The sequence below is a fragment of the Mustelus asterias genome, chromosome 3, assembly GCF_964213995.1.
Source record: "Mustelus asterias chromosome 3, sMusAst1.hap1.1, whole genome shotgun sequence".
Lineage (NCBI taxonomy): Eukaryota > Metazoa > Chordata > Chondrichthyes > Carcharhiniformes > Triakidae > Mustelus > Mustelus asterias.
The window spans coordinates 141,106,699-141,132,111 of record NC_135803.1 but is presented as its reverse complement, the minus strand read 5'-3'; the positions used below and the strand labels follow the sequence as shown (position 1 = coordinate 141,132,111).

Genomic DNA, 25,413 nt, shown 5'->3' with positions numbered 1-25,413 from the left:
GCAGAAATGTCACTGGACAAGTAATGCTGTGGCCCATAGGCGAATTTTCTGGGGCATGGGTGTTGTAAGGGTTTGTTCAGTGTCTCATAATTAGGTCTGAAGGCTTGTGTGGTTGGACATTAAGTGTTTATAAACAAGTTATAATTATATACATCTCCAGGCTATAGCCTGAACAAGGCTGGAATTCTCCAACCGTTCACATCCCACCATTGCTGCCAGAGAGAACAGGGAATTTGGCACTCAACCAAATCTCTGGCCACTGCAGCGGGATGTGAGAATCCCACTGGCTTGAACTGCCAGGGAACCCTACCCTCTATCCCCATGCTGCTTTCTGCTGGACTGTACTGGACCCTGTCTTCCACCAACTGACTCTCTATATCATACTGTGGGCGCTACTGTAACTCTTGCAATGCTAAACACCCTTTTACTACACCTCCCTCCAGGTCCTCAACCAAATATATTTACAATATGATATTTCAATGCTACTCCTCCTCCACCCTCCTCAACTCTCTCGCTTTATAAATTCAGACAGTCCGGGGACTGGATAATTCTTCCATATCTCTTTTGTGTCACGTTTGGAGGAGTGGTAGCTCAGTTGCTTTTGGAAAGCTTTTCTTGGTTTGGGGTTGAAATCGTTCCATTAACGCATGCTATGCCAAACCCTCTTGTTGTTCAATGGGTTCAAATCCCACCACGATAGCCGGTGGAATTTACAATTGATTCAAAAGAATTAGAAATTGAAAGCTCGATCTTATGGCACCCTAGCCAGCACTTTTCAAGACGGGCAAGCTCATAAAACAGAATGTGTGGTCTTCCAAATGCCTTCCGGTCTGTCCCCAACCTGCCTCCTATTTTGCATGGGCAAGCAAGGTGTCGAGCACCCCATCCACCCTTGGGCCTATTGAGGCCTTTAAATGAATTTCACTTGATAATGTTCATATGTGGATGTCAGACTGAGGATCAGATCAGTGATGTGCTGTGATATTCCCTGCAATTAAAAAAATGCTGCAGATAACCATATTATTGAACTAAATGTAGCACTTAGGTCAAGTCCCAGAGAGTGAATGGTAACAGTGGCACCATTCCCCTGTGTGGAACAACCCATGGGACTGGCTGGTTATGAATTGTAATGAGGTGGGGAAATGCTTCGTGCAATTTCTGTTGTTTACATACTCTTCATTCTTGCCATTGGTCAAGTGAAGGAAAGTGTTTTATTCCTTTTGTATTTAAGTTTAGGCCCTGTTTCCTCCCCCTACTGGAAGGAAACAGACAGTGCATTTTGCACTAAGTGGAGTAAGATTTCATTTGTGGTCTCGCTGAGAAAACGGATAGAGTATAAAAGTTGGGGTCTGATGTTGCAGATGTATAGAACGTTGGTTCGGCCGCATCTGGAATACTGCGTCCAGTTCTGGTCGCCACACTACCAGAAGGACGTGGAGGCTTTGGAGAGAGCACAGAGGAGGTTTACCAGGATGTTACCTGGTATGGAGGGGCTTAGTTATGAGGAGAGATTGGGTAAACTGGGGTTGTTCTCCCTGGAAAGACAGAGGATGAAGGGAGACTTAATAGAGGTGTATAAAATAATGAAAGGCATAGATAGGGTGAACGGTGGGAAACTTTTCCCCAGCTCGGTGGTGACGTTCACGAGGGGTCATAGGTTCAAGGTGAAGGGGGGGAGGTTTAACACAGATATCAGACGGACAGATTTTACACAGAGGGTGGTGGGGGCCTGGAATGCGCTGCCAGGCAGGGTGGTGGAGGCGGACACACTGGGAATGTTTAAGACTTATCTAGACAGCCATGTGAACGGAGTGGGAATGGAGGGATACAAAAGAATGGTCTAGTTTGGACCAGGGAGCGGCGCGGGCTTGGAGGGCCGAAGGGCCTGTTCCTGTGCTGTATTGTTCTTTGTTCTTTGTTATACCCATCTTACCCATGTAACTGTCTAAACACTTTTTAAAAGACAAAATTGTACCCACCTCTACTACTACCTCTGACAGCTTGTTCCAGACACTCACCACCCTCTGTGTGAAAAAATTGCCCCTCTGAACCCTTTTGTATCTCTCCCCTCTCACCTTAAACTTATGTCCTCTAGTTTTAGACTCCCCTACCTTTGGGAAAAGATATTGACTATCTAGCTGATCTATGCCCCTCATTATTTTATAGACCTCTATAAGATCACCCCTCAGCCTTCTACGCTCCAGAGAAAAAAGTCCCAGTCTATCCAGCCTCTCCTTATAACTCAATCCATCAAGTCCCGGTAGCATGCTAGTAAATCTTTTCTGTACTCTTTCTAGTTTAATAATATCCTTTCTATAATAGGGTGACCAGAACTGTACACAGTATTCCAAGTGTGGCCTTACCAATGTCTTGTACAACTTCAACAAGACGTCCCAACTCCTGTATTCAATGTTCTGATAATGAAACCAAGCATGCCAAATGCCTTCTTCACCACTCTGTCCACCTGTGACTCCACTTTCAAGGAGCTTTGAACCTGTACCCCTAGATCTCTTTGTTCTGTAACTCTCTCCAACACCCTACCATTAACTGAGTAAGTCCTGCCCTGGTTCAATCTACCAAAATGCATCACCTCGCATTTATCGAAATTAAACTCCATCTGCCATTCGTCAGCCCACTGGCCCAATTGATCAAGATCCTGTTGCAATCCGAGATAACCTTCTTCACTCTCCACTATGCCACCCATCTTGGTGTCATGTGCAAACTTACTAACCATGCCGATTAAATTCTCATCCAAATCATGAATATAAATGACAAATAACAGTGGACCCAACACCTATCCCTGAGGCACACCGCTGGTCAGAGGCCTCCAGTTTGAAAAACAATCCCCTACAACCACCTTCTGTCTTCTGCCATCAAGCCAATTTTGGATCAATTTGGCTATCTCACCTGGTTCCCATGAGATTTAATCTTATGCAACAACCTACCATGTGGTACCTTGTCAAAGGCCTTGCTAAAGTCCATGTAGGCAACATCAACTGTACTGCCCTCATCTACCTTCTTGGTTACCCCTTCAAAAAACTCAATCAAATTTGTGAGACATGATTTTCCACTCACAAAGCCATGCTGACTGTCCCTAAACTGTCCTTGAGTCTCTAAATGCCTGTAGATCCTGTCTCTCAAAATACCTTCTAACCACTTACCCACTACAGATGTGAGGCTCACCTGCCTGTAGTTCTCAGGCTTTTCCCTGCAGCCCTTCTTAAACAAAGGCACAACATTTGCCACTCACCAATCTTCAGGCACTTTACTTTTGACTTTCGATTATTCAAATATCTCTGCTAGGGACCCGCAATTTCCTCCCTAGCCTCCCACAATGTCCTGGGATATACTTTATCAGGTTCCAGGGATTTATCTACTTTGATGCGCTTTAAGACTTCCAGCACCTCCTTCTCTGTTATATGTACACTCCTCAAGACATCACTATTTATTTCCCCAAGTTCCCTAACATCCGTGCTTTTCTCAACAGTGAATACTGATGAGAAATATTCATTTAGGATCTCACCCGTCTCTTGTGGATCCGCACATAGATGGCCTTGTTGATCCTTAAGAGGCCCTACTCTCTCCCTACCATTTATGTATTTGTAGAAGCTCTTTGGAATCTCCTTTGCCTTATCTGCCAAAGCAATCTTGTGTACCCTTATTACCCTTAATTTCTTTACTGATGTCATGTCCACTTATACTACTGGTTAGGCACATTTCAATCATCTATTGTTTGATATAGCCATATTAATAAGGTAAGATGGTGGTGTAATGATATGATCACTGGACAAACGATCCACAATGCCTGGACTCATGCTCTGAGGAAATGGGTTCAAATCCCACTGCTGCAGCTGGTGGAATTTAGCATCCAATTTGAGACTTTTTAAGATTCAAATTTAATTTTGCACTTTCAAAGCAAGCCAAGAGGAAAACAGCAGTCAGCACGAGTGTGAGGAGGCAGGCGAGACTGACCCCTATCTCAGTGTTAGCAATCTTCTTTTGCTTGCAGGTGAGGGCTGTTTCTGGATGCATTGCTGCTCAATGCGACTCCTGCTGGCCCACACATGCAACTGCAGAAACATTGCAACCCTGAGGAGGCTGTTTTCCCACAAGCAAAGATGGCTCCTCTGCCTTAGCAGCAACATGTTAAGTTATAAACTAGTCATTGAGTTAGGAGTGCTGCTTTGACTTAAGCTTTGCTTACGACACACTTCCTTCTCAATGGGCACACAAAAATTGTTATCCTTATAGAGACTAGCTTCCAATTCGACTTTTTAAGAATCGAATTTAGTCTCTATAAGGATAACTATGGAACTAGCAACAATCATTGTAAAAGCTCACATTGTTCATTAATGTCCTTTGGGGAAGGAAATCTGCCGTCCTTATGGGATTCCAGACCCACAACTATTGAAACTGCTCTCAAGGACAATTATGAATGGGCAACAAACACTGGCCATGCCTGAGATGCCCACACCCTATGAAGAAATAAAGTAAACTTTACAACAATTTGCATTCAGTAGGTATGGCTCAGTTGGTAACACTCTTGCCTCTGAGTTGGAATGCTGTGGGTTCAAATCCATTCCACAGACTTAAGCACCAAAATCAAGGCTGATCCTGCAGTGTAGGATTCAGGGAGTACTGCATTATGGGAGGTGCTGTGTTCTGGATTAGTCTTTGAACTGAGGAACAGCTGACTCTCTTAAGGTGAATGTTAAAAAATTTGCAGAAGAGCAGGGGGGATTATCCCCAGTTTCCGAGTCCATATTTACCTCTCAAACAATGTCACAGAGGCAGAGTACCTGGTCACTACCACATTGCTGTTTGTGGCAGCTTTCTGTGTGCAAACTGACTGCTCAGCTTTCTACATTACAACAGTGTGCAAATTGATTGCTGTGCTTCCTACATTACAATGCTGACTACACTTCAATAGCAACTAATTTGCCAAAAAAACTTTGATGTGCTCAGCTTTAGTCCAAGGTGTTATAATTGACTTCAGCACTGCTCCACTAAGGAAGTGAAAATGAATGAGTCCTGATGTGAGCTTCACTTGAACATGTGGAAGTCACATTGAGGATAGGATCAGTGGACCCTATTTTACCACTTTGATTCTAAGTGTTGGGCGGACTTGAAACTGGGGGTGTTTCAGGTCCGACGTTTAGACCCATTCTCAGACGCCCCCATGCGCACTATGCCTGCAAAAATATCAACGATTCCGAATCGTGCTGCATAAGCCTGTGGGCGGGGCTTAACACACTCAAAACCCTACAGCTCCAATCGGCGCCTCCAACTGCGCATGCGCAGAAAAAAAATGATAGAATGCTGCTCCCCTGCCACATCCCTCCCCGGTCGAATAATGCCTCCCCCTGACCCCCACAGACATTGCCCCACCCGCACAATATTACTGACCTCCTTATCCCCCCACCCTCTCCGCCACCCAGGCCAATTGCAGGCCCCTCCTCCCACCAATCTCCGGCAGAGTGGCAGTGGACCCCCCTTCCACTCCACTGATCGCAGGCAGAGTGGCAGCAGACCCCCCTTCCACTCCACTGATCACAGGCAGAGTGGCAGCAGACCCCCCTTCCTCCCCATTGATCTCAAGCAGAGAGCCATCGGACCCCCCCTGCCACCGATCTCAAGCAGAGAGCCGTCGGACACTCGGCACTTAGCTCCTCACTAACACTCACTGATGGAGCACCCGAATCGGACTAATATGGAGCATGTCTGTTTTGCACCCATTCCGGACGGGCGAATGTGGTGGGAAAGGGGGAAGTGCCGGTAAAGTTGGGTGTGCAGCCCATTGAGTCAATTTAAATGCATGCAAATGGCCATCGCACCTGTTTCGGGCATGGTCTCGATCAAGGACATTTTTGGGTCTTGTTAAAGGGGAAACTGGCGCAGAAGTAGGTGCGGATCATGTTACTTGCCTCACGCCCGACTTTACCAAGTTTCCACGCCTGAAAATGGGCGCAACACGATGGTAAAATCAGGCCAGTGTCTCTCTCTCTGGTTGAAACAAAGTTGCAGACGACCACAATATTGACCTAACTGTTGGCAAAAATCCCCCCCCCCCCCAACCACCCCCCCCCCCCCCCCCCCCCCCCACCACCACCACCCCACCAGCTCCCTTTGCCAAGGTCAAATGTCTGATCAAGGGCAGCACAGTGGCACAGTGGTTAGCACTGCTGCCTCACAGCACCAGGGACCAGGGTTTGATTCTAGCCTTGGGTGACTGTCTGTGTGGAGTTTGCACATTCTCCCCTCCGGGGGTGCTTTGGTTTCCTCCCACAGTCCAAAGATGTGTGGGTTAGGTTGATTGATCATGCTAAATTGTCCCTTAGTATCAGGGGAACTAACAGGGTAAATACATGAGGTTACAGGGAAAGGGCCTTGGTGGGATTGTAGTCGGTGCAGGTTTGATGGGACAAATAGCTTCCTTCTGCACTGTAGGGATTTTTATGATGATTTCTATGAAGATGGGGTGCAAAGCGTTATCTTGTCAGCTTGGATCTTGCTTGTCTCTCTTGTGGGAACTGTAAATTGGATTCAATTTGAATTTGAATTTGATTTTCGGAGCAAGCAAGGAGATGGATTTGAGCTTGCCCAGACAACTCTGTGCATTGGCTTTGTAACTTAAGGAATGGAGTAATTTTTTTAAAAATTGTGAGCAAAAATCATTTAGTCCAAGTCCCAGAGAGTGAATGGTAATTGTGGCACAACAAGGTGGGGAAATTCTTCCTGCGATTTCTGTTGTTTCCATACACTTCAATTCTGCCATTAGTCAAATGGAGAAAAGTGTTTTTTTCCCATTTGTTTTTTTTGAACGAATATTTGATTGGTAATTTAATGTCAAATCAATAAATGCTTCTAAAAAATTCAAACTTCTTTTAGAAATACACTAACCTTGACTCTATGGATACTTGCTAGATGCAATTATTTTGAAAAATTGTATAAATGTTTAAAAGTTTTAATGTTTTTGAGGAACACTCATGATAGTGCAAAATGTCATGGAAGGTTTTTTGCAAAATCTCGTATTTGGAGATTCTTCTGAGCTGTGACAAGTTGCTTTAAACTTGTAAAAGTTTCTTCATCAAATACAATCTCCCAACAATTTCATTTTCTTTTTAAACTTATTTAATTACTTTAATGACTTGCAAAAGCAATTATCTTTTAAATTGGCACAGCTGATCAATATACATATTTCCATGTATCCCAGGAATTACTGTTTTTTTAAGTTTATTTATTAGTATCACAAGTGGGCTTACATTAGCACTGCAATGAAGTTACTATGAAAATCCCTTAGTAGCTATCCTCCAGCGCCTGTTCGGGTACACTGAGGGAGAATTTAGCATGGCCAATACACCCAACCAGCACATCTTTCAGACTGTGGGAGAAAATCAGAGCACCCGGAGAAAACTCACACAGACACAGGGAGAACATGCAAACTCTGCAGTGACCCAAGCCGGGAATCGAACCTGGGTCTCTGGTACTGTGAGGCAGCAGTGCTAACCACTGTGCCACTGTGCTGTAGGGATGTTAAGTGATAAAATACCTGAAGCCATATGTTAGTTGCATTATTCTACATTAATTTCCTTTGCAGAAGCCATGCCTGCTGTTGCTACTGGTAAGGCACATTTCAATCATTTATTGTTTGATATAGCCATATTAATAAGGTAAGATGGTGGCATAATGGTATGATCACTGGGCAAGTAATCCAAGATGCCCAGACTAATGCTCTATTGTGATGGGTTCAAATTCCACCACCTTAGCTGTTGGAATTTAAATTCAATTCTTAACAAATCTGGAATTGAGAGCTTATCTCAGTAAAGATAACTATGGAACTAGCAACAATCGTTGTAAAAGCTCATATGGTTCATTAATGTCTTTTAGGGAAGGAAATCTGCCATCCTTATGGGATTCCAGACCCACAACTATGTGGTTAATTCATAACTGCTCTCAAGGACAATTATGTATGGGCAACAAATGCTGGCCATACCTGAGATGCCCACATCCCATGAAGGAATAAAATCAAATTAATAAACATTACAACCATTTGCATTCAGTAGGTATGGCTCAGTTGGTAACACTCTTGCCTCTGAGTTGGAATGCTGTGGGTTCAAATCCATTCCACAGACTTAAGCACCAAAATCAAGGCTGATCCTGCAGTGTAGGATTCAGGGAGTACTGCATTATGGGAGGTGCTGTGTTCTGGATTAGTCTTTGAACTGAGGAACAGCTGACTCTCTTAAGGTGAATGTTAAAAAATTTGCAGAAGAGCAGGGGGGATTATCCCCAGTTTCCGAGTCCATATTTACCTCTCAAACAATGTCACAGAGGCAGAGTACCTGGTCACTACCACATTGCTGTTTGTGGCAGCTTTCTGTGTGCAAACTGACTGCTCAGCTTTCTACATTACAACAGTGTGCAAATTGATTGCTGTGCTTCCTACATTACAATGCTGACTACACTTCAATAGCAACTAATTTGCCAAAAAAACTTTGATGTGCTCAGCTTTAGTCCAAGGTGTTATAATTGACTTCAGCACCGCTCCACTAAGGAAGTGAAAATGAATGAGTCCTGATGTGAGCTTCACTTGAACATGTGGAAGTCACATTGAGGATAGGATCAGTGGACCCTATTTTACCATTTTGATTCTAAGTGCTGGGCGGACTTGAAACTGGGGGTGTTTCAGGTCCGACTTTTAGACCCATTCTCAGACGCCCCCATGCGCACTATGCCTGCAAAAATATCAACGATTCCGAATCGTGCTGCATAAGCCTGTGGGCGGGGCTTAACACACTCAAAACCCTACAGCTCCAATCGGCGCCTCCAACTGCGCATGCGCAGGAAAAAAATGATAGAATGCTGCTCCCCTGCCACATCCCTCCCCGGTCGAATAATGCCTCCCCCTGACCCCCACAGACATTGCCCCACCCGCACAATATTACTGACCTCCTTATCCCCCCACCCTCTCCGCCACCCAGGCCAATTGCAGGCCCCTCCTCCCACCAATCTCCGGCAGAGTGGCAGTGGACCCCCCTTCCACTCCACTGATCACAGGCAGAGTGGCAGCAGACCCCCCTTCCTCCCCATTGATCTCAAGCAGAGAGCCGTCGGACACTCGGCACTTAGCTCCTCACTAACGCTCACTGATGGAGCACCCGAATCGGACTAATATGGAGCATGTCTGTTTTGCACCCATTCCGGACGGGCGAATGTGGTGGGAAAGGGGGAAGTGCCGGTAAAGTTGGGTGTGCAGCCCATTGAGTCAATTTAAATGCATGCAAATGGCCATCGCGCCTGTTTCGGGCATGGTCTCGATCAAGGACATTTTTGGGTCTTGTTAAAGGGGAAACTGGCGCAGAAGTAGGTGCGGATCATGTTACTTGCCTACGCCCGACTTTACCAAGTTTCCACGCCTGAAAATGGGCGCAACACGATGGTAAAATCAGGCCAGTGTCTCTCTCTCTGGTTGAAACAAAGTTGCAGACGACCACAATATTGACCTAACTGTTGGCAAAAATCCCCCCCCCCCCCAACCACCCCCCCCCCCCCCCCCCTCCCACCACCACCACCCCACCAGCTCCCTTTGCCAAGGTCAAATGTCTGATCAAGGGCAGCACAGTGGCACAGTGGTTAGCACTGCTGCCTCACAGCACCAGGGACCAGGGTTTGATTCTAGCCTTGGGTGACTGTCTGTGTGGAGTTTGCGCATTCTCCCCTCCGGGGGTGCTTTGGTTTCCTCCCACAGTCCAAAGATGTGTGGGTTAGGTTGATTGATCATGCTAAATTGTCCCTTAGTATCAGGGGAACTAACAGGGTAAATACATGAGGTTACAGGGAAAGGGCCTTGGTGGGATTGTAGTCGGTGCAGGTTTGATGGGACAAATAGCTTCCTTCTGCACTGTAGGGATTTTTATGATGATTTCTATGAAGATGGGGTGCAAAGCGTTATCTTGTCAGCTTGGATCTTGCTTGTCTCTCTTGTGGGAACTGTAAATTGGATTCAATTTGAATTTGAATTTGATTTTCGGAGCAAGCAAGGAGATGGATTTGAGCTTGCCCAGACAACTCTGTGCATTGGCTTTGTAACTTAAGGAATGGAGTAATTTTTTTAAAAATTGTGAGCAAAAATCATTTAGTCCAAGTCCCAGAGAGTGAATGGTAATTGTGGCACAACAAGGTGGGGAAATTCTTCCTGCGATTTCTGTTGTTTCCATACACTTCAATTCTGCCATTAGTCAAATGGAGAAAAGTGTTTTTTTCCCATTTGTTTTTTTTGAACGAATATTTGATTGGTAATTTAATGTCAAATCAATAAATGCTTCTAAAAAATTCAAACTTCTTTTAGAAATACACTAACCTTGACTCTATGGATACTTGCTAGATGCAATTATTTTGAAAAATTGTATAAATGTTTAAAAGTTTTAATGTTTTTGAGGAACACTCATGATAGTGCAAAATGTCATGGAAGGTTTTTTGCAAAATCTCGTATTTGGAGATTCTTCTGAGCTGTGACAAGTTGCTTTAAACTTGTAAAAGTTTCTTCATCAAATACAATCTCCCAACAATTTCATTTTCTTTTTAAACTTATTTAATTACTTTAATGACTTGCAAAAGCAATTATCTTTTAAATTGGCACAGCTGATCAATATACATATTTCCATGTATCCCAGGAATTACTGTTTTTTTAAGTTTATTTATTAGTATCACAAGTGGGCTTACATTAGCACTGCAATGAAGTTACTATGAAAATCCCTTAGTAGCTATCCTCCAGCGCCTGTTCGGGTACACTGAGGGAGAATTTAGCATGGCCAATACACCCAACCAGCACATCTTTCAGACTGTGGGAGAAAATCAGAGCACCCGGAGGAAACTCACACAGACACAGGGAGAACATGCAAACTCTGCAGTGACCCAAGCCGGGAATCGAACCTGGGTCTCTGGTACTGTGAGGCAGCAGTGCTAACCACTGTGCCACTGTGCTGTAGGGATGTTAAGTGATAAAATACCTGAAGCCATATGTTAGTTGCATTATTCTACATTAATTTCCTTTGCAGAAGCCATGCCTGCTGTTGCTACTGGTAAGGCACATTTCAATCATTTATTGTTTGATATAGCCATATTAATAAGGTAAGATGGTGGCATAATGGTATGATCACTGGGCAAGTAATCCAAGATGCCCAGACTAATGCTCTATTGTGATGGGTTCAAATTCCACCACCTTAGCTGTTGGAATTTAAATTCAATTCTTAACAAATCTGGAATTGAGAGCTTATCTCAGTAAAGATAACTATGGAACTAGCAACAATCGTTGTAAAAGCTCATATGGTTCATTAATGTCTTTTAGGGAAGGAAATCTGCCATCCTTATGGGATTCCAGACCCACAACTATGTGGTTAATTCATAACTGCTCTCAAGGACAATTATGTATGGGCAACAAATGCTGGCCATACCTGAGATGCCCACATCCCATGAAGGAATAAAATCAAATTAATAAACATTACAACCATTTGCATTCAGTAGGTATGGCTCAGTTGGTAACACTCTTGCCTCTGAGTTGGAATGCTGTGGGTTCAAATCCATTCCACAGACTTAAGCACCAAAATCAAGGCTGATCCTGCAGTGTAGGATTCAGGGAGTACTGCATTATGGGAGGTGCTGTGTTCTGGATTAGTCTTTGAACTGAGGAACAGCTGACTCTCTTAAGGTGAATGTTTAAAAATTTGCAGAAGAGCAGGGGGGATTATCCCCAGTTTCCGAGTCCATATTTACCTCTCAAACAATGTCACAGAGGCAGAGTACCTGGTCACTACCACATTGCTGTTTGTGGCAGCTTTCTGTGTGCAAACTGACTGCTCAGCTTTCTACATTACAACAGTGTGCAAATTGATTGCTGTGCTTCCTACATTACAATGCTGACTACACTTCAATAGCAACTAATTTGCCAAAAAAACTTTGATGTGCTCAGCTTTAGTCCAAGGTGTTATAATTGACTTCAGCACCGCTCCACTAAGGAAGTGAAAATGAATGAGTCCTGATGTGAGCTTCACTTGAACATGTGGAAGTCACATTGAGGATAGGATCAGTGGACCCTATTTTACCATTTTGATTCTAAGTGCTGGGCGGACTTGAAACTGGGGGTGTTTCAGGTCCGACTTTTAGACCCATTCTCAGACGCCCCCATGCGCACTATGCCTGCAAAAATATCAACGATTCCGAATCGTGCTGCATAAGCCTGTGGGCGGGGCTTAACACACTCAAAACCCTACAGCTCCAATCGGCGCCTCCAACTGCGCATGCGCAGGAAAAAAATGATAGAATGCTGCTCCCCTGCCACATCCCTCCCCGGTCGAATAATGCCTCCCCCTGACCCCCACAGACATTGCCCCACCCGCACAATATTACTGACCTCCTTATCCCCCCACCCTCTCCGCCACCCAGGCCAATTGCAGGCCCCTCCTCCCACCAATCTCCGGCAGAGTGGCAGTGGACCCCCCTTCCACTCCACTGATCACAGGCAGAGTGGCAGCAGACCCCCCTTCCTCCCCATTGATCTCAAGCAGAGAGCCATCGGATCCCCCCTGCCACCGATCTCAAGCAGAGAGCCGTCGGACACTCGGCACTTAGCTCCTCACTAACGCTCACTGATGGAGCACCCGAATCGGACTAATATGGAGCATGTCTGTTTTGCACCCATTCCGGACGGGCGAATGTGGTGGGAAAGGGGGAAGTGCCGGTAAAGTTGGGTGTGCAGCCCATTGAGTCAATTTAAATGCATGCAAATGGCCATCGCGCCTGTTTCGGGCATGGTCTCGATCAAGGACATTTTTGGGTCTTGTTAAAGGGGAAACTGGCGCAGAAGTAGGTGCGGATCATGTTACTTGCCTACGCCCGACTTTACCAAGTTTCCACGCCTGAAAATGGGCGCAACACGATGGTAAAATCAGGCCAGTGTCTCTCTCTCTGGTTGAAACAAAGTTGCAGACGACCACAATATTGACCTAACTGTTGGCAAAAATCCCCCCCCCCCCCAACCACCCCCCCCCCCCCCTCCCACCACCACCACCCCACCAGCTCCCTTTGCCAAGGTCAAATGTCTGATCAAGGGCAGCACAGTGGCACAGTGGTTAGCACTGCTGCCTCACAGCACCAGGGACCAGGGTTTGATTCTAGCCTTGGGTGACTGTCTGTGTGGAGTTTGCGCATTCTCCCCTCCGGGGGTGCTTTGGTTTCCTCCCACAGTCCAAAGATGTGTGGGTTAGGTTGATTGATCATGCTAAATTGTCCCTTAGTATCAGGGGAACTAACAGGGTAAATACATGAGGTTACAGGGAAAGGGCCTTGGTGGGATTGTAGTCGGTGCAGGTTTGATGGGACAAATAGCTTCCTTCTGCACTGTAGGGATTTTTATGATGATTTCTATGAAGATGGGGTGCAAAGCGTTATCTTGTCAGCTTGGATCTTGCTTGTCTCTCTTGTGGGAACTGTAAATTGGATTCAATTTGAATTTGAATTTGATTTTCGGAGCAAGCAAGGAGATGGATTTGAGCTTGCCCAGACAACTCTGTGCATTGGCTTTGTAACTTAAGGAATGGAGTAATTTTTTTAAAAATTGTGAGCAAAAATCATTTAGTCCAAGTCCCAGAGAGTGAATGGTAATTGTGGCACAACAAGGTGGGGAAATTCTTCCTGCGATTTCTGTTGTTTCCATACACTTCAATTCTGCCATTAGTCAAATGGAGAAAAGTGTTTTTTTCCCATTTGTTTTTTTTGAACGAATATTTGATTGGTAATTTAATGTCAAATCAATAAATGCTTCTAAAAAATTCAAACTTCTTTTAGAAATACACTAACCTTGACTCTATGGATACTTGCTAGATGCAATTATTTTGAAAAATTGTATAAATGTTTAAAAGTTTTAATGTTTTTGAGGAACACTCATGATAGTGCAAAATGTCATGGAAGGTTTTTTGCAAAATCTCGTATTTGGAGATTCATCTGAGCTGTGACAAGTTGCTTTAAACTTGTAAAAGTTTCTTCATCAAATACAATCTCCCAACAATTTCATTTTCTTTTTAAACTTATTTAATTACTTTAATGACTTGCAAAAGCAATTATCTTTTAAATTGGCACAGCTGATCAATATACATATTTCCATGTATCCCAGAAATTACTGTTTTTTTAAGTTTATTTATTAGTATCACAAGTGGGCTTACATTAGCACTGCAATGAAGTTACTATGAAAATCCCTTAGTAGCTATCCTCCAGCGCCTGTTCGGGTACACTGAGGGAGAATTTAGCATGGCCAATACACCCAACCAGCACATCTTTCAGACTGTGGGAGAAAATCAGAGCACCCGGAGGAAACTCACACAGACACAGGGAGAACATGCAAACTCTGCAGTGACCCAAGCCAGGAATCGAACCTGGGTCTCTGGTACTGTGAGGCAGCAGTGCTAACCACTGTGCCACTGTGCTGTAGGGATGTTAAGTGATAAAATACCTGAAGCCATATGTTAGTTGCATTATTCTACATTAATTTCCTTTGCAGAAGCCATGCCTGCTGTTGCTACTGGTAAGGCACATTTCAATCATTTATTGTTTGATATAGCCATATTAATAAGGTAAGATGGTGGCATAATGGTATGATCACTGGGCAAGTAATCCAAGATGCCCAGACTAATGCTCTATTGTGATGGGTTCAAATTCCACCACCTTAGCTGTTGGAATTTAAATTCAATTCTTAACAAATCTGGAATTGAGAGCTTATCTCAGTAAAGATAACTATGGAACTAGCAACAATCGTTGTAAAAGCTCATATGGTTCATTAATGTCTTTTAGGGAAGGAAATCTGCCGTCCTTATGGGATTCCAGACCCACAACTATGTGGTTAATTCATAACTGCTCTCAAGGACAATTATGTATGGGCAACAAACGCTGGCCATACCTGAGATGCCCACATCCCATGAAGGAATAAAATCAAATTAATAAACATTACAACCATTTGCATTCAGTGGGTATAGCTCAGTTGGTGACACTCTTGCCTCTGAGTTGAAATGTTGTGGATTCAAGTCCGTTCCAGAGACTTAAGCACGAAACCCTCGGCTGACCCTGCAGTGTCGTATTCATGGAGTGCTGCACTGTTAGAGGTGCTGTCTTCTGGATTAGTCCTTGAACCGAGGAACAGTCTATTCTCTAAGGAGAATATTAAAAATCAGAAGAGCAGGGGAATTACCCCAGTTTCCTGGTCAATATTTACCTTTCAGCCAACGTCATAAAGGAGATTACCTGGTCATTATCACATTGCTATTAATGGCAGCTTTCTGTGTGCAAACTGATTTTTGTGCTTTCTACATTACAACAGTGTGCAAATTGATTGCTGTGCTTCCTACATTACAATGCTGACTACACTTCAATAGCAACCAATTTGCCAAAAAAAAGCTTTGATGTGCTCAGCTTTAGTCCAAGGTGTTAAAATTGACTTCAGCACTGCTCTACTAAGGAAGTGAAAATGAATCAGTCCAGATGACCATATAGTGAGCTTCACTTGAACATGTGGAAGTCAAATTGAGGATAGGATCAGTGTCTCTCTCTCTCTCTCTGGTTAGAAAAAAGCTGCAGATTGGCAAAGATCAAGTGTAGTTTTGCTGTCCTGCATTTGGTTGAAGTCATGAGGTTACACTGAGGCTTCTTTTGAAGTAATTTTTTAAAGCAGCATCGAGGCCTTTTGGCTAAGATGTAAATGATATCAAGCCTTGGAGGAGGTGCAATGTCTGCTTCAATCAGCTTGGATCATGTAGATCAAGCCCAAGACAGGAAGAAGCCAGCCTGTCTTGTCAGGAATGTTTCACTTGTTGAGACTTTGAATTGGACTTTGATTGGATTGAATTGGACATAAACAAAAAATTTTTTTAACTGGACAAAAATGTGGCCTTTTGGCTAAGATTGAGTGTCAGATCAAGCCCAAGATGCAATGCCTTATCTTGTCAGCTTGGATCTTGTTTGTCTCTCTTGTGGGGACCATGAATTGGATTCAATTGGATTTTGAATTTGGTTTTTGGAGCAAGCAAGGAATGGATTTGAGTCTGCTCGGTCCAATCTGAGCATTGCCTTTGTAACTTTAAGAGCGGAGTAAAAAAACTTCTAAAAATTTTGAAAAATACCCACAACAAAATGGAGGCCATTTTTTCTTAAGCATAAAATGCAATTCAATATAGAATCTATTATTTTAAACCCAGTATCTGCCAAATTCAGAACTTGCAGAAGGAAATGCCTGGCTTTTCTTCAGTATTTTTTTACATCTGTAACAATGTGTGAAGCTAAAGTGTTATCGACTCAAAAGTGTTTTATATAAAAATGGCAATGATTTAAATGCTCTAAAACTTTGACATCTTTTTCAAGTAGACAGCGATCCTCAATTTATCATTTCAATAAACAATCACAGTGATGCCATTTGTTTGAACATTGATGGGAAACCAGCTGAAATTCTAAACCTGGTGACAGATCCTCATACAGGTAGGTGCAAGTTCTGTCACAAGCTGCCAGAAAAAAAATGTTTAAAAGTTTATTTATTAGTCACAAGTAGGTTTACATTAACACTGCAATGAAGTTACTGTGAAAATCCCCTGGTCGCCACACTCCGGCGCCTGTTCGGGTACACTGAGGGAGAATTTAGCATGGCTAATGCACCTAACCAGCATATCTTTGGACTGTTGGAGGAAACTGGAGCATCCGGAGGAAACCCATGCAGACACAGGGAGAATGTGCAAACACCACACAGACAGTGACCCAAGCCGGGAATCAAACCTGAGTCCCTGGCGTTGTGAGGCAGCAGTGCTGACCACTGTGCTACCGTGCCGCCCCAGTGCACTGCTAACAAACAGAAGCATACCTTGAACTAGCGGATACCACAATGATGTTAAAGCTGGCCATTTTTTAATTTTACTGCTTGATAAAGGGGGGCACTTGATAAAGGAAAATCTGATAGAAAGGAGAAAAAAAACAATACTAACAGTTATTATTTGGAATGAATCGTGCAAAATGTCAAAGCCTCGGATTTATCAAGGCGTTTTTTCTACACTTCAACACAACTGTCAGCTGGAGCCCAGATTTTAATTTGTAATCTTTTGAATTGACAGGCTTGTGTAAAGCTTTTAAGTTTATGATGTGGCCTATCTAAGTGCACGCCTATTTTGTACAAATCGCATGAGTAATTTACTTGATGGCTGGGATGTTTTGGAGACCACAGCAGTCCCACAACTGTGGCCAAAAGCAGGGGGGCGGGTAACATTACTTCAGATAGGCAGTGAGACCCGGGGCCACATTTGCTGGGGAGATGCCAATTAAGTAATTGCTGCCATCCTATTAGAATGCCAGCCCAGACCCCAGAAGCTGCCACTCCTCTCAGCATCTTCAATAGCGCCACTAGTGGCGTAGTGATATTGCTGCAGGACGAGTAATCCAGAGACCCAGGGAATGTTCTGTGGACCTGAGTTCAAATCCCACCATGGCTGATGGGGAAATTTGAATTCAATAAAATTCTGGAATTAAAAGTCTAACGATGACCTTGAAATCATTGTTGATTGCCATAAAAACCCATGTAGTTCATTAATGTCCTTTAAGGAAGGAAATCTGTTATCCTTACCTGGTCTGGCCTACATGTGACTCCAGATTTTAAAAAGTTTATTAATTATTGAGATAAGTAAGGCTTACATTAACACTGCAATGAAGTTACTGTGAAATTCCCCTAGTCGCCACAGTGGGGCGCCTGTTCGGGTCAATGCATCTAACCAGCACATCTTTCAGAACGTGGGAGGAAACCGGAGCACCCGGAAGAAACCCACGCAGACACGGGGAGAACGTGCAAACTCTACACAGACAGTGAACCAAGCCAGGAATCGAACCAGGGGTCCCTGGCGCTGTGAGGCAGCAGTGCCAACCACTATGCTACGATTCGCAGCAATGTGGTTGACTCTTAACTGCCCTTAGGGATGGGCAATAAATGTTGGCCCACATCCCATGAATGAATTTAAAAAACTCACTAGAAGTGGTCAGTGCTGGGGCTATACCTAGAGGGCCTAGACTGATGGCTGTGCACCCACAAAGATTGGTTAAATGGAATCTGGGGGCACTAGGGTCAGTCTCTGAAGTCCCGGGCCAGTGGCTGTGGTGATGTGGGGGGAGAAGGTCATTTCTGTGAGCCATGGTGGGCCCAAAAAGGAGGCCTAGCCTGGTGCCCATTGTGATGCTGCTTAAGTTTGCCAGCTTTCTCACTGTTAACAAAATGAAATGGCAGCAGGACGATGACTTTGGGGCCAGCAATATTTTGTCAGCCTTCACACATCCCAGCCCACTGCCAATGTACCCAGAAAATACCACCCAATGTTTCTCTACATTATTTCCCTTCATTTTTACTCATTGGTATGCTAAAGTAGCCTTCCAGGAATAAAGATCGTTGGATAGGATCCACTTAAAACTGCTTTCAGTAACTTGCCATCCTTGACATCCTTATTGTCTTTATAGTAATTCAAGCCAGTGTTAATTTAAAATCCATTGGACCCAATGTGGGTTGTAAGAGTTTATTATATATACTGCTTATCAACTGCTTCCAATCACAGTTAAAATTTAATAGAAAAAGCAGTAGTATATTGTATTTCAGTTCAATTTATATTAAAAATATATTTCTTATTTAGTGTCCTGCATTATATAATAGTATCAACAGGGCATGTTGGAAAGTTAGGTAAAATTTCCACAGGAGTTTGTTCCGTTCCGAGAACAAATGTCTATTTTCATAAGAAAACAGAAAACACAGAAGATCCTTAACATCCTTAAAATACACAAGAGAGGTTTAATCTTTGGGTATTACCCTTAGTTAGAACTGATTGATCTATCCAATAAAACATATCTGGAATTAAGAATCTACTCATGACCATGAAGCCATTGTCGATTGTCAGAAAAACCCATCCGGTTCACTAATGTTCTTTAGGGAAGGAAATCTGCTGACCTTACCTGGTCTGGCCTACATGTGACTCCAGAGCCACAGCAGTGTTTTGGTTTGAAGTTTCCAACATCTGTGGTTAGTTTTTAAAAAGATTTTGTCGCCTACATTTTATTAACTTTATTAATGATCCATAATATAATTACATATCGGTCAAATCAAAAGGAGATTTCTCTCGCAACATCGTAACTGCTGGACAAGGAATTTCCAATTGTCAACATCAATTCTCTTTTAATTTGACATTCTGACAATTGATTAACTTTAATTCATGTATTTTTTCCATTTATATTCAGGCCTTGTGGTAAATGGACAGTTGACTGGAGAGCAGGCAGCTGTAACCAACAAGAAAGTAAACATACACTTTGGGAAGTTTGGAATTGTGAGTAAGAAGACGGGTGTGAAAGTTGAAGTATCGACACAAACAATTACACTTATTCATGGAGAAGGGACGCATACTTTCCCCTGGTCTGCAACAGCATCTTTAACAAGTGTGAGGTATGGGTTATCAATTACACAGCAACATCAAAAACCAGTTGGGTGACCAACACTGATGACCATGAAACCATTGTTGATTGTCGGAAAATCCCATCCGGTTCACTAATATCCTTTAGAGAAGGAAATCTGCCGTCCTTTCCTGGTCTGGCCTACATGTGACTCCAGAGCCACAGCAATGTGGTTGACCCTCAACTGCCCTCCAAGGGCAACTAGGGATGGGCAATAAATGCTGGCCCAGCCAGCGATGCCCATGTTGCACGAATGAATAAAAAAAAGCATATAATGAAATAAAGTTTGCAAAAATACTAATATCACACATCAGGCAGAATTGCAATATTATTGTAATAACAAAACTAAGCGAAGAGTCAATATCAGATACCCGAGGAAAGTTAATCCGATTGAGAGTCTTTTCAGAATGAAAGGGCACTGATTTAAAGTAATTGACAAAAGCGAGATGAGAGATAACAAAATAACATTTTCACACAGCAAATGGTTAGGGTCTGGACTGAGAGTGTGGTGGAGGCAGGTTCAACTGAGAAATTCAAGAGAGAATTAGATGATTATTTGAAAAGAAAAATATGCAGGGTTACAGGAAGATGACAGGAGATTGATGACATGATCATTCGGAGAGCTGACGTGGATACGATGGGCTGAATGGCCTCCTTTTTGTACTGTAACAATTCTGTGAAAAAAATTGGGATGATGAATATTTTAAAAGAAACTTTTATAATGCTTTATCACAGCTTTTAGAAATGTCCTAAACCACTCTCCTTACAACAAATGATGACATAATTCAATGTTCATGTTGCTCTACTAGGATTTGGGTAAGAGTATCTTTCATACTTGCTTGACATTAATGTTGGTAAGATGTTGTATCAGGAACAGTCCTCCCTGCTTTCAGGATGCTGGGCTTTTCTCTCCTTTGCAACTTTCTTCTCCCTCCGTATATCTGCTCCGATGGCCAGTTACTCTTTCAGATTCCGTTTTGAGTCACATCTGAAGTCCCACACAGAGCGTGGCATTTTAAAGTAGCACTGATAGTGCATCTTCAAAGATGTGCTTCACAGAGTCAGTGAATCTTGCATGGAGCATGAAAGAAGAGGTCGGATGGAGAATGCCCAGTAGCCTACTTCCTAGATGGAAAAACAGGAATATACGAATCAAAAACAGAAAATGCTGGAAAATCTCAGCAGGTCTGACAGCATCTGTGGAGAGAGAATAGAGCAAGAGTTTTAACAACACCAGGTTAAAGTCCAACAGGTTTATTTGGTAGCAAATACCATTAGCTTTCGGAGCGCTGCTCCTTCGTCAGATGGAGTGCAAATCTTATAGAGCCAACGTTTCGAGTCTGGATGACCCTTTGTCAGAGCTAAGGGCAAAGAGAATCAAAAAATATATATACAATGAGAGTGGGGGGGCTATAAAAGGACAAAGGGAATGTAAATGAGGATGAAGATGGCTGAGAAATGTGTTAAAAGTGTCCATTAAGAGATCAGAATGTATGAATGGCGGTACAGATGGTTAAGGCAATTGGCCTGAAGCTGGGGGGGGGGGGGGGAGCAAGAAGGAGAGCGGAAATGGAGAAGTGGAAAAAAAGAAGAGAGAAAGAAGGATGGTAAAAATGGATGAATGAGATGAAAAAACGAAATATAATCAAATAAATAGAAATGAGGTGAAGGTGGAGGGGAGAGTTCATGCTCTAAAATTGTTGAACTCAACGTTCAGTCCAGAAGGCTGTGAAGTGCCCAATCGGAAGATGAGGTGCTGTTCCTCCAGTTTGCATTGGGGTTCACTAGAACATTGCAAAAGACCAAGGACAGATATGTGGACAAGAGTGGTGTGTTGAAGTGGTAAGCCACAGGAAGGTCTGGGTCCTCCTTGCGGATGGACTGAAGGTGTTCAGCAAAACAGTGACCCAGTCTGTGTTTGGTCTCTCCAATGTAGAGTAGACTGCATTGGGAGCAGCAAATGCAATAGACCAGATTGAGGAAGGTGCATGTGAAATGCTTAGGACCTGGGCTGGTGAGCAGGGAGGAGGTAGAGAGGCAGGTGTTGCACCTTCAATGATTGCATGGGAAGGTGCCATGAGCAGGGGCTGAAGTGTTGGGTGTGACGGAAGAGTGGACCAGGGTGTCCTGGAGAGAATGGCCCCTAAGGAATGCTGACCAGGGGGAGTGAAGAGAAGATGTGTTTGAGTGGTGGCATTATGCTGGAGTTGGCGGAAATGGCGGAATCCTTTGAATGCGGAGGCTGGTGGGGTGAAAGGTGAGGATAAGGGGACCCTATCCTGATTCCGAGAGGGAGGGGAGGGGGTGAGAGAAGTGGCCCGGGGAATGGGTCAGACGCAGTCATGAACCCTGTCAACCACAGTGGGTGGAAAACCATGATTGAGGAAGAAGGAAGACATATTGACAGCGCTATTTTGGAAAGTGGCATCATCTGAACAGATGTGGCAGAGATGAAGGAACTGAGAGAATGGGATGGAATCCTTACAGGATGTGGAGTGTGAAGAGCTGTAGTCATGGTAATTGTGGGAGTCAGTGGTTTGTAATGGATACTGGTGGACAGTTTATCATCAGAAATGGAGACGGAGAGGTCAAGGAAGGGAAGAGAAGTGTCAGAGATAGACCATGTGAGGGGGATAGAGGAGTGGAAATTGGAAGCAAAATTGATAAATATAGGAATGTAGTCTGAGGCCAAAGAGCTCTTTGGACCTGCCAGTGTGACAAGAGAGGGTTGCGTAGCCAGCATCTGCTTTGGTCTTGCTATCTGGAAGGATCGATATAAGAACGATAGACTAACTGAATGGCACCTCCTGAAAATGGGTTTCTAAAATGGACAATTTTGAGAACTTTATTTATGCTAATTCAATATTCAGGATATCAATGTTTCGAAACTGCCTAATTCATCATCTCTAATATCCATTTCCTAGTTTCTCGATTTCCATCGTAAAAAACAGGAACCTCACACTGACAATGGACGATGCTGCAACATTTGTTATTCTGCTGCATCGGGTGAGGAAACATCGTCCTGTACACAGACACTTCCTGGGATTTTATACACATGACAGCCACAGGCTCTCTAATATGACCCATGGGTTACTCGGTAAGTAGCACATTCACTCTATTACCTGTAAAGTCATAGTTAAACATTGAGCCACTCTAAAGGGAGATATAGCTTTTGTACAATGGTGAAGTGCTTTTATAAATACCTTTGCATCAAAAGCTTATAATATTCTAGTATCATATTTAGTAATGGCTGCAGAATATATGTCCCAAGAGCAGTAATTTGCATCCTTCACTGTAACAGACTGTGAATTAGGCAGCATCTATTCCGTTTAGTGTTACAGAATAGTCCAGAGAGTAAATATTCACATCATTATGAGACCCTCATACCCCATTTAAGACGTACTTAAATGTATACTTGCGATGTCAAGGCCATGGGCCAAGTGCTGGAAAATGGGGTTAGAATAGTTAGGTGGTCTGTCTTTGATTGGCACAGACATGATGGGCTGAAGGGCCTTTTTCTGTACTGTATACCTCTATGACTAATTAAATCACTCATTTGTGGGGGGGGGGGGGGGAAAGTGAAAAGAATACTTTATCCTGGTTACGGAGATTTCAATTCCAGGACTCCTACCAAACAGAAATTATTATTTTGCTATCATTTTTGGGAATATCTATTCCAAAGTTTACATTAATTTTATACCAAACTAGACTACCACCAAAGTTCTTGCACAAGCCAATGAATTACACTACAAAGAAAACTGAAATTCTTGGTTTAATTACAAAATCAAGCAACTGCTTCTAAACTCTTTAGCTCTTGGGGCTAAAGGGACCAAGGGATACGGGGGAAGGGGGGAACAGGATATTGAATATCAGCTATGATCAAAATGAATGGTGGAGCAGGTTCGAAGGGCTGAATGGCCTACTCCTGAGTTCTATGTTTCTATAACTCATTCACCCCTAATGAATAATTAGGTCATCTTCACAGATGGAACAAACTAAGTTTTCCTTACTCTTCTTGCATATCCTGCCTGCGCTCATGACTTTCCAGTCGTCTTAATTCATCCTTATTTTGACACAGGCCAGTTTTACCATGAAATAAGTACCGAGGAACACCTGAGCTCAGATCAAGGCAAACCTGACACGACAATGATTGTACAGGGCCACAAACTCGGGGTGACAAGGTAAGATTTTTAAGGTAGTGTTAACATTTTCGATGTGTGCTGTTTAATATCGTCTCAAAACACCAGGTTAAAGTCCAACAGGTTTATTTAGAATCACGAGCTTTCAGAGCACTTCTCCTTCATCAGGTGAAGACGTCTTACTGTGCCCACCCAGTCCAATGCCGACATCTCCACATCATGTCTATTTAATATTGTAATTTCTCTGCATGTTTCTTACATTCATTTTATTGATATTTTTAATTTTAGGGGATACCAGAAAGATTACAGATTTGATCCAAGGCGAGGTACCAATATCCCATGCTGGTTGGTCCACTACAGCGGGAAAGGAGTTTTTGACGGAATTCCCACTGACTACGTTGTTCCTTCTTTATTTGATTCACTACCTGCGTAATCCGAGAGCAGATGGTGAAAGATTATCCCTTTAGTATCATTTGCATAGCTTTATTGTTCAATCACTTCATATGTCAATTGAATATAGGTTGAAAATTGTACATCTACAAGTGTTTCCAGTTTCCTCAAATAAATTCAGTTGTTCCTTTAAACTGGAATCTCTTTATGTCAAATGGCCAAATTTATTCTGTGTGTAAGCAATGGAATGACAAGAAGGCACCTGACAAGAGACAAGGGCAAGTGAGTCTGATGGATCTGATTCCAGAAAAACGCTGCATTTGTGCAATCCAATGTATCTGATCTAGCAATATACACAGAATACGCCAATAATAAATTCACCATGTTCATTTTAAACAAACTTGTCACTTCTGTGTCCATCATTCATTCTCTCGCATGGAATTCTGCTGTTTCCTCCCCCCATGTTGAGATTCATGTGCTCCAGACACTCATACATATGCATTCAGTATGTTGGCATTATACAGTTGCCCACACTGAGTAAAATGAACATTTGTTTTCTGATAACTGGAATGACATAGGACGGGATCTTAAGCCCACACTCCCTGTCCTCGAGATCACCGGCGGCTGTTCAAGATCCCTTAATATCCTTGTGGCCTAAGTCATCTAATATAGGGGTGAAATCTTACCTGTTTACATTCTCCCATGTGTGAATTTGGTTCATAATTTAGATTTCTAACATCTAAAGTTTATTTATTAGTGTCACAAGTAGGCTTACATTAACACTGCAATGAAATCACTGCAATGAAATCCCCCTAGTCGCCACACTTTGGCACCTGTTCGGGTTACACTGAAGGAGAATTTAGCATGGCCAATGCATCTAACCAGCATGTCTTTCAGACTGTGGGAGGAAACTGGAGCACTCAGTGGAAACCCATACAGACACGGGGAGAATGTGCAGACTCCGCACAGGCAGTGACCCAAGCCGGGAATCAAACGTGGGTCCCTGTGAGGCAGCAATGCTAACCATTGTGCCACCATGCCGCCCATATTAATACTTTTGTTTGATTCTTACTTCCCTTTCTTTGGCTGCCTTGTAGTCATTTATACCTCTTTTTCTCTCAATGATCATTCTACTTGCCTATGATTTGGCACTGTTGTGTTAAATGTTTCTGCTGTTTAGGTGGAAGATAATTTTTTCAAGCAAAATATCCTATGTTCTTCTCCAAAATTGTTAATAATCAGTTTCCCTGCATTTTTCTAACCAGGTTCAAAGTTTATTAATATTTCTGTTTGTAGCTGAGATATTTTGATTGTAGATCTCAGCATTGGGGCAACTTTTTTAATTGTATCCATTTGGAATTTTCTACTCAAATTATGACCAGAT

At 43.1% G+C, this 25,413-nt stretch overlaps 1 protein-coding gene across 1 annotated transcript in view; it reads left to right on the top strand.

The window, feature by feature from the left end:
* LOC144491878 (inter-alpha-trypsin inhibitor heavy chain H3-like) overlaps positions 1-24,436 on the top strand; it is an 89,242-nt gene extending 64,806 nt beyond the window's left edge. The window contains exons 17-23 of the mRNA XM_078210168.1: positions 11,118-11,130; positions 14,521-14,575; positions 16,405-16,515; positions 19,291-19,492; positions 22,425-22,597; positions 23,579-23,681; positions 23,928-24,436. Of these exons, the coding sequence (XP_078066294.1) occupies positions 11,118-11,130; positions 14,521-14,575; positions 16,405-16,515; positions 19,291-19,492; positions 22,425-22,597; positions 23,579-23,681; positions 23,928-24,072 (802 nt within the window). The 3' untranslated portion in view covers positions 24,073-24,436. The remainder of the gene's footprint in view (positions 1-11,117; positions 11,131-14,520; positions 14,576-16,404; positions 16,516-19,290; positions 19,493-22,424; positions 22,598-23,578; positions 23,682-23,927) is intronic.
* The last annotated feature ends 977 nt before the right edge of the window (positions 24,437-25,413 follow it).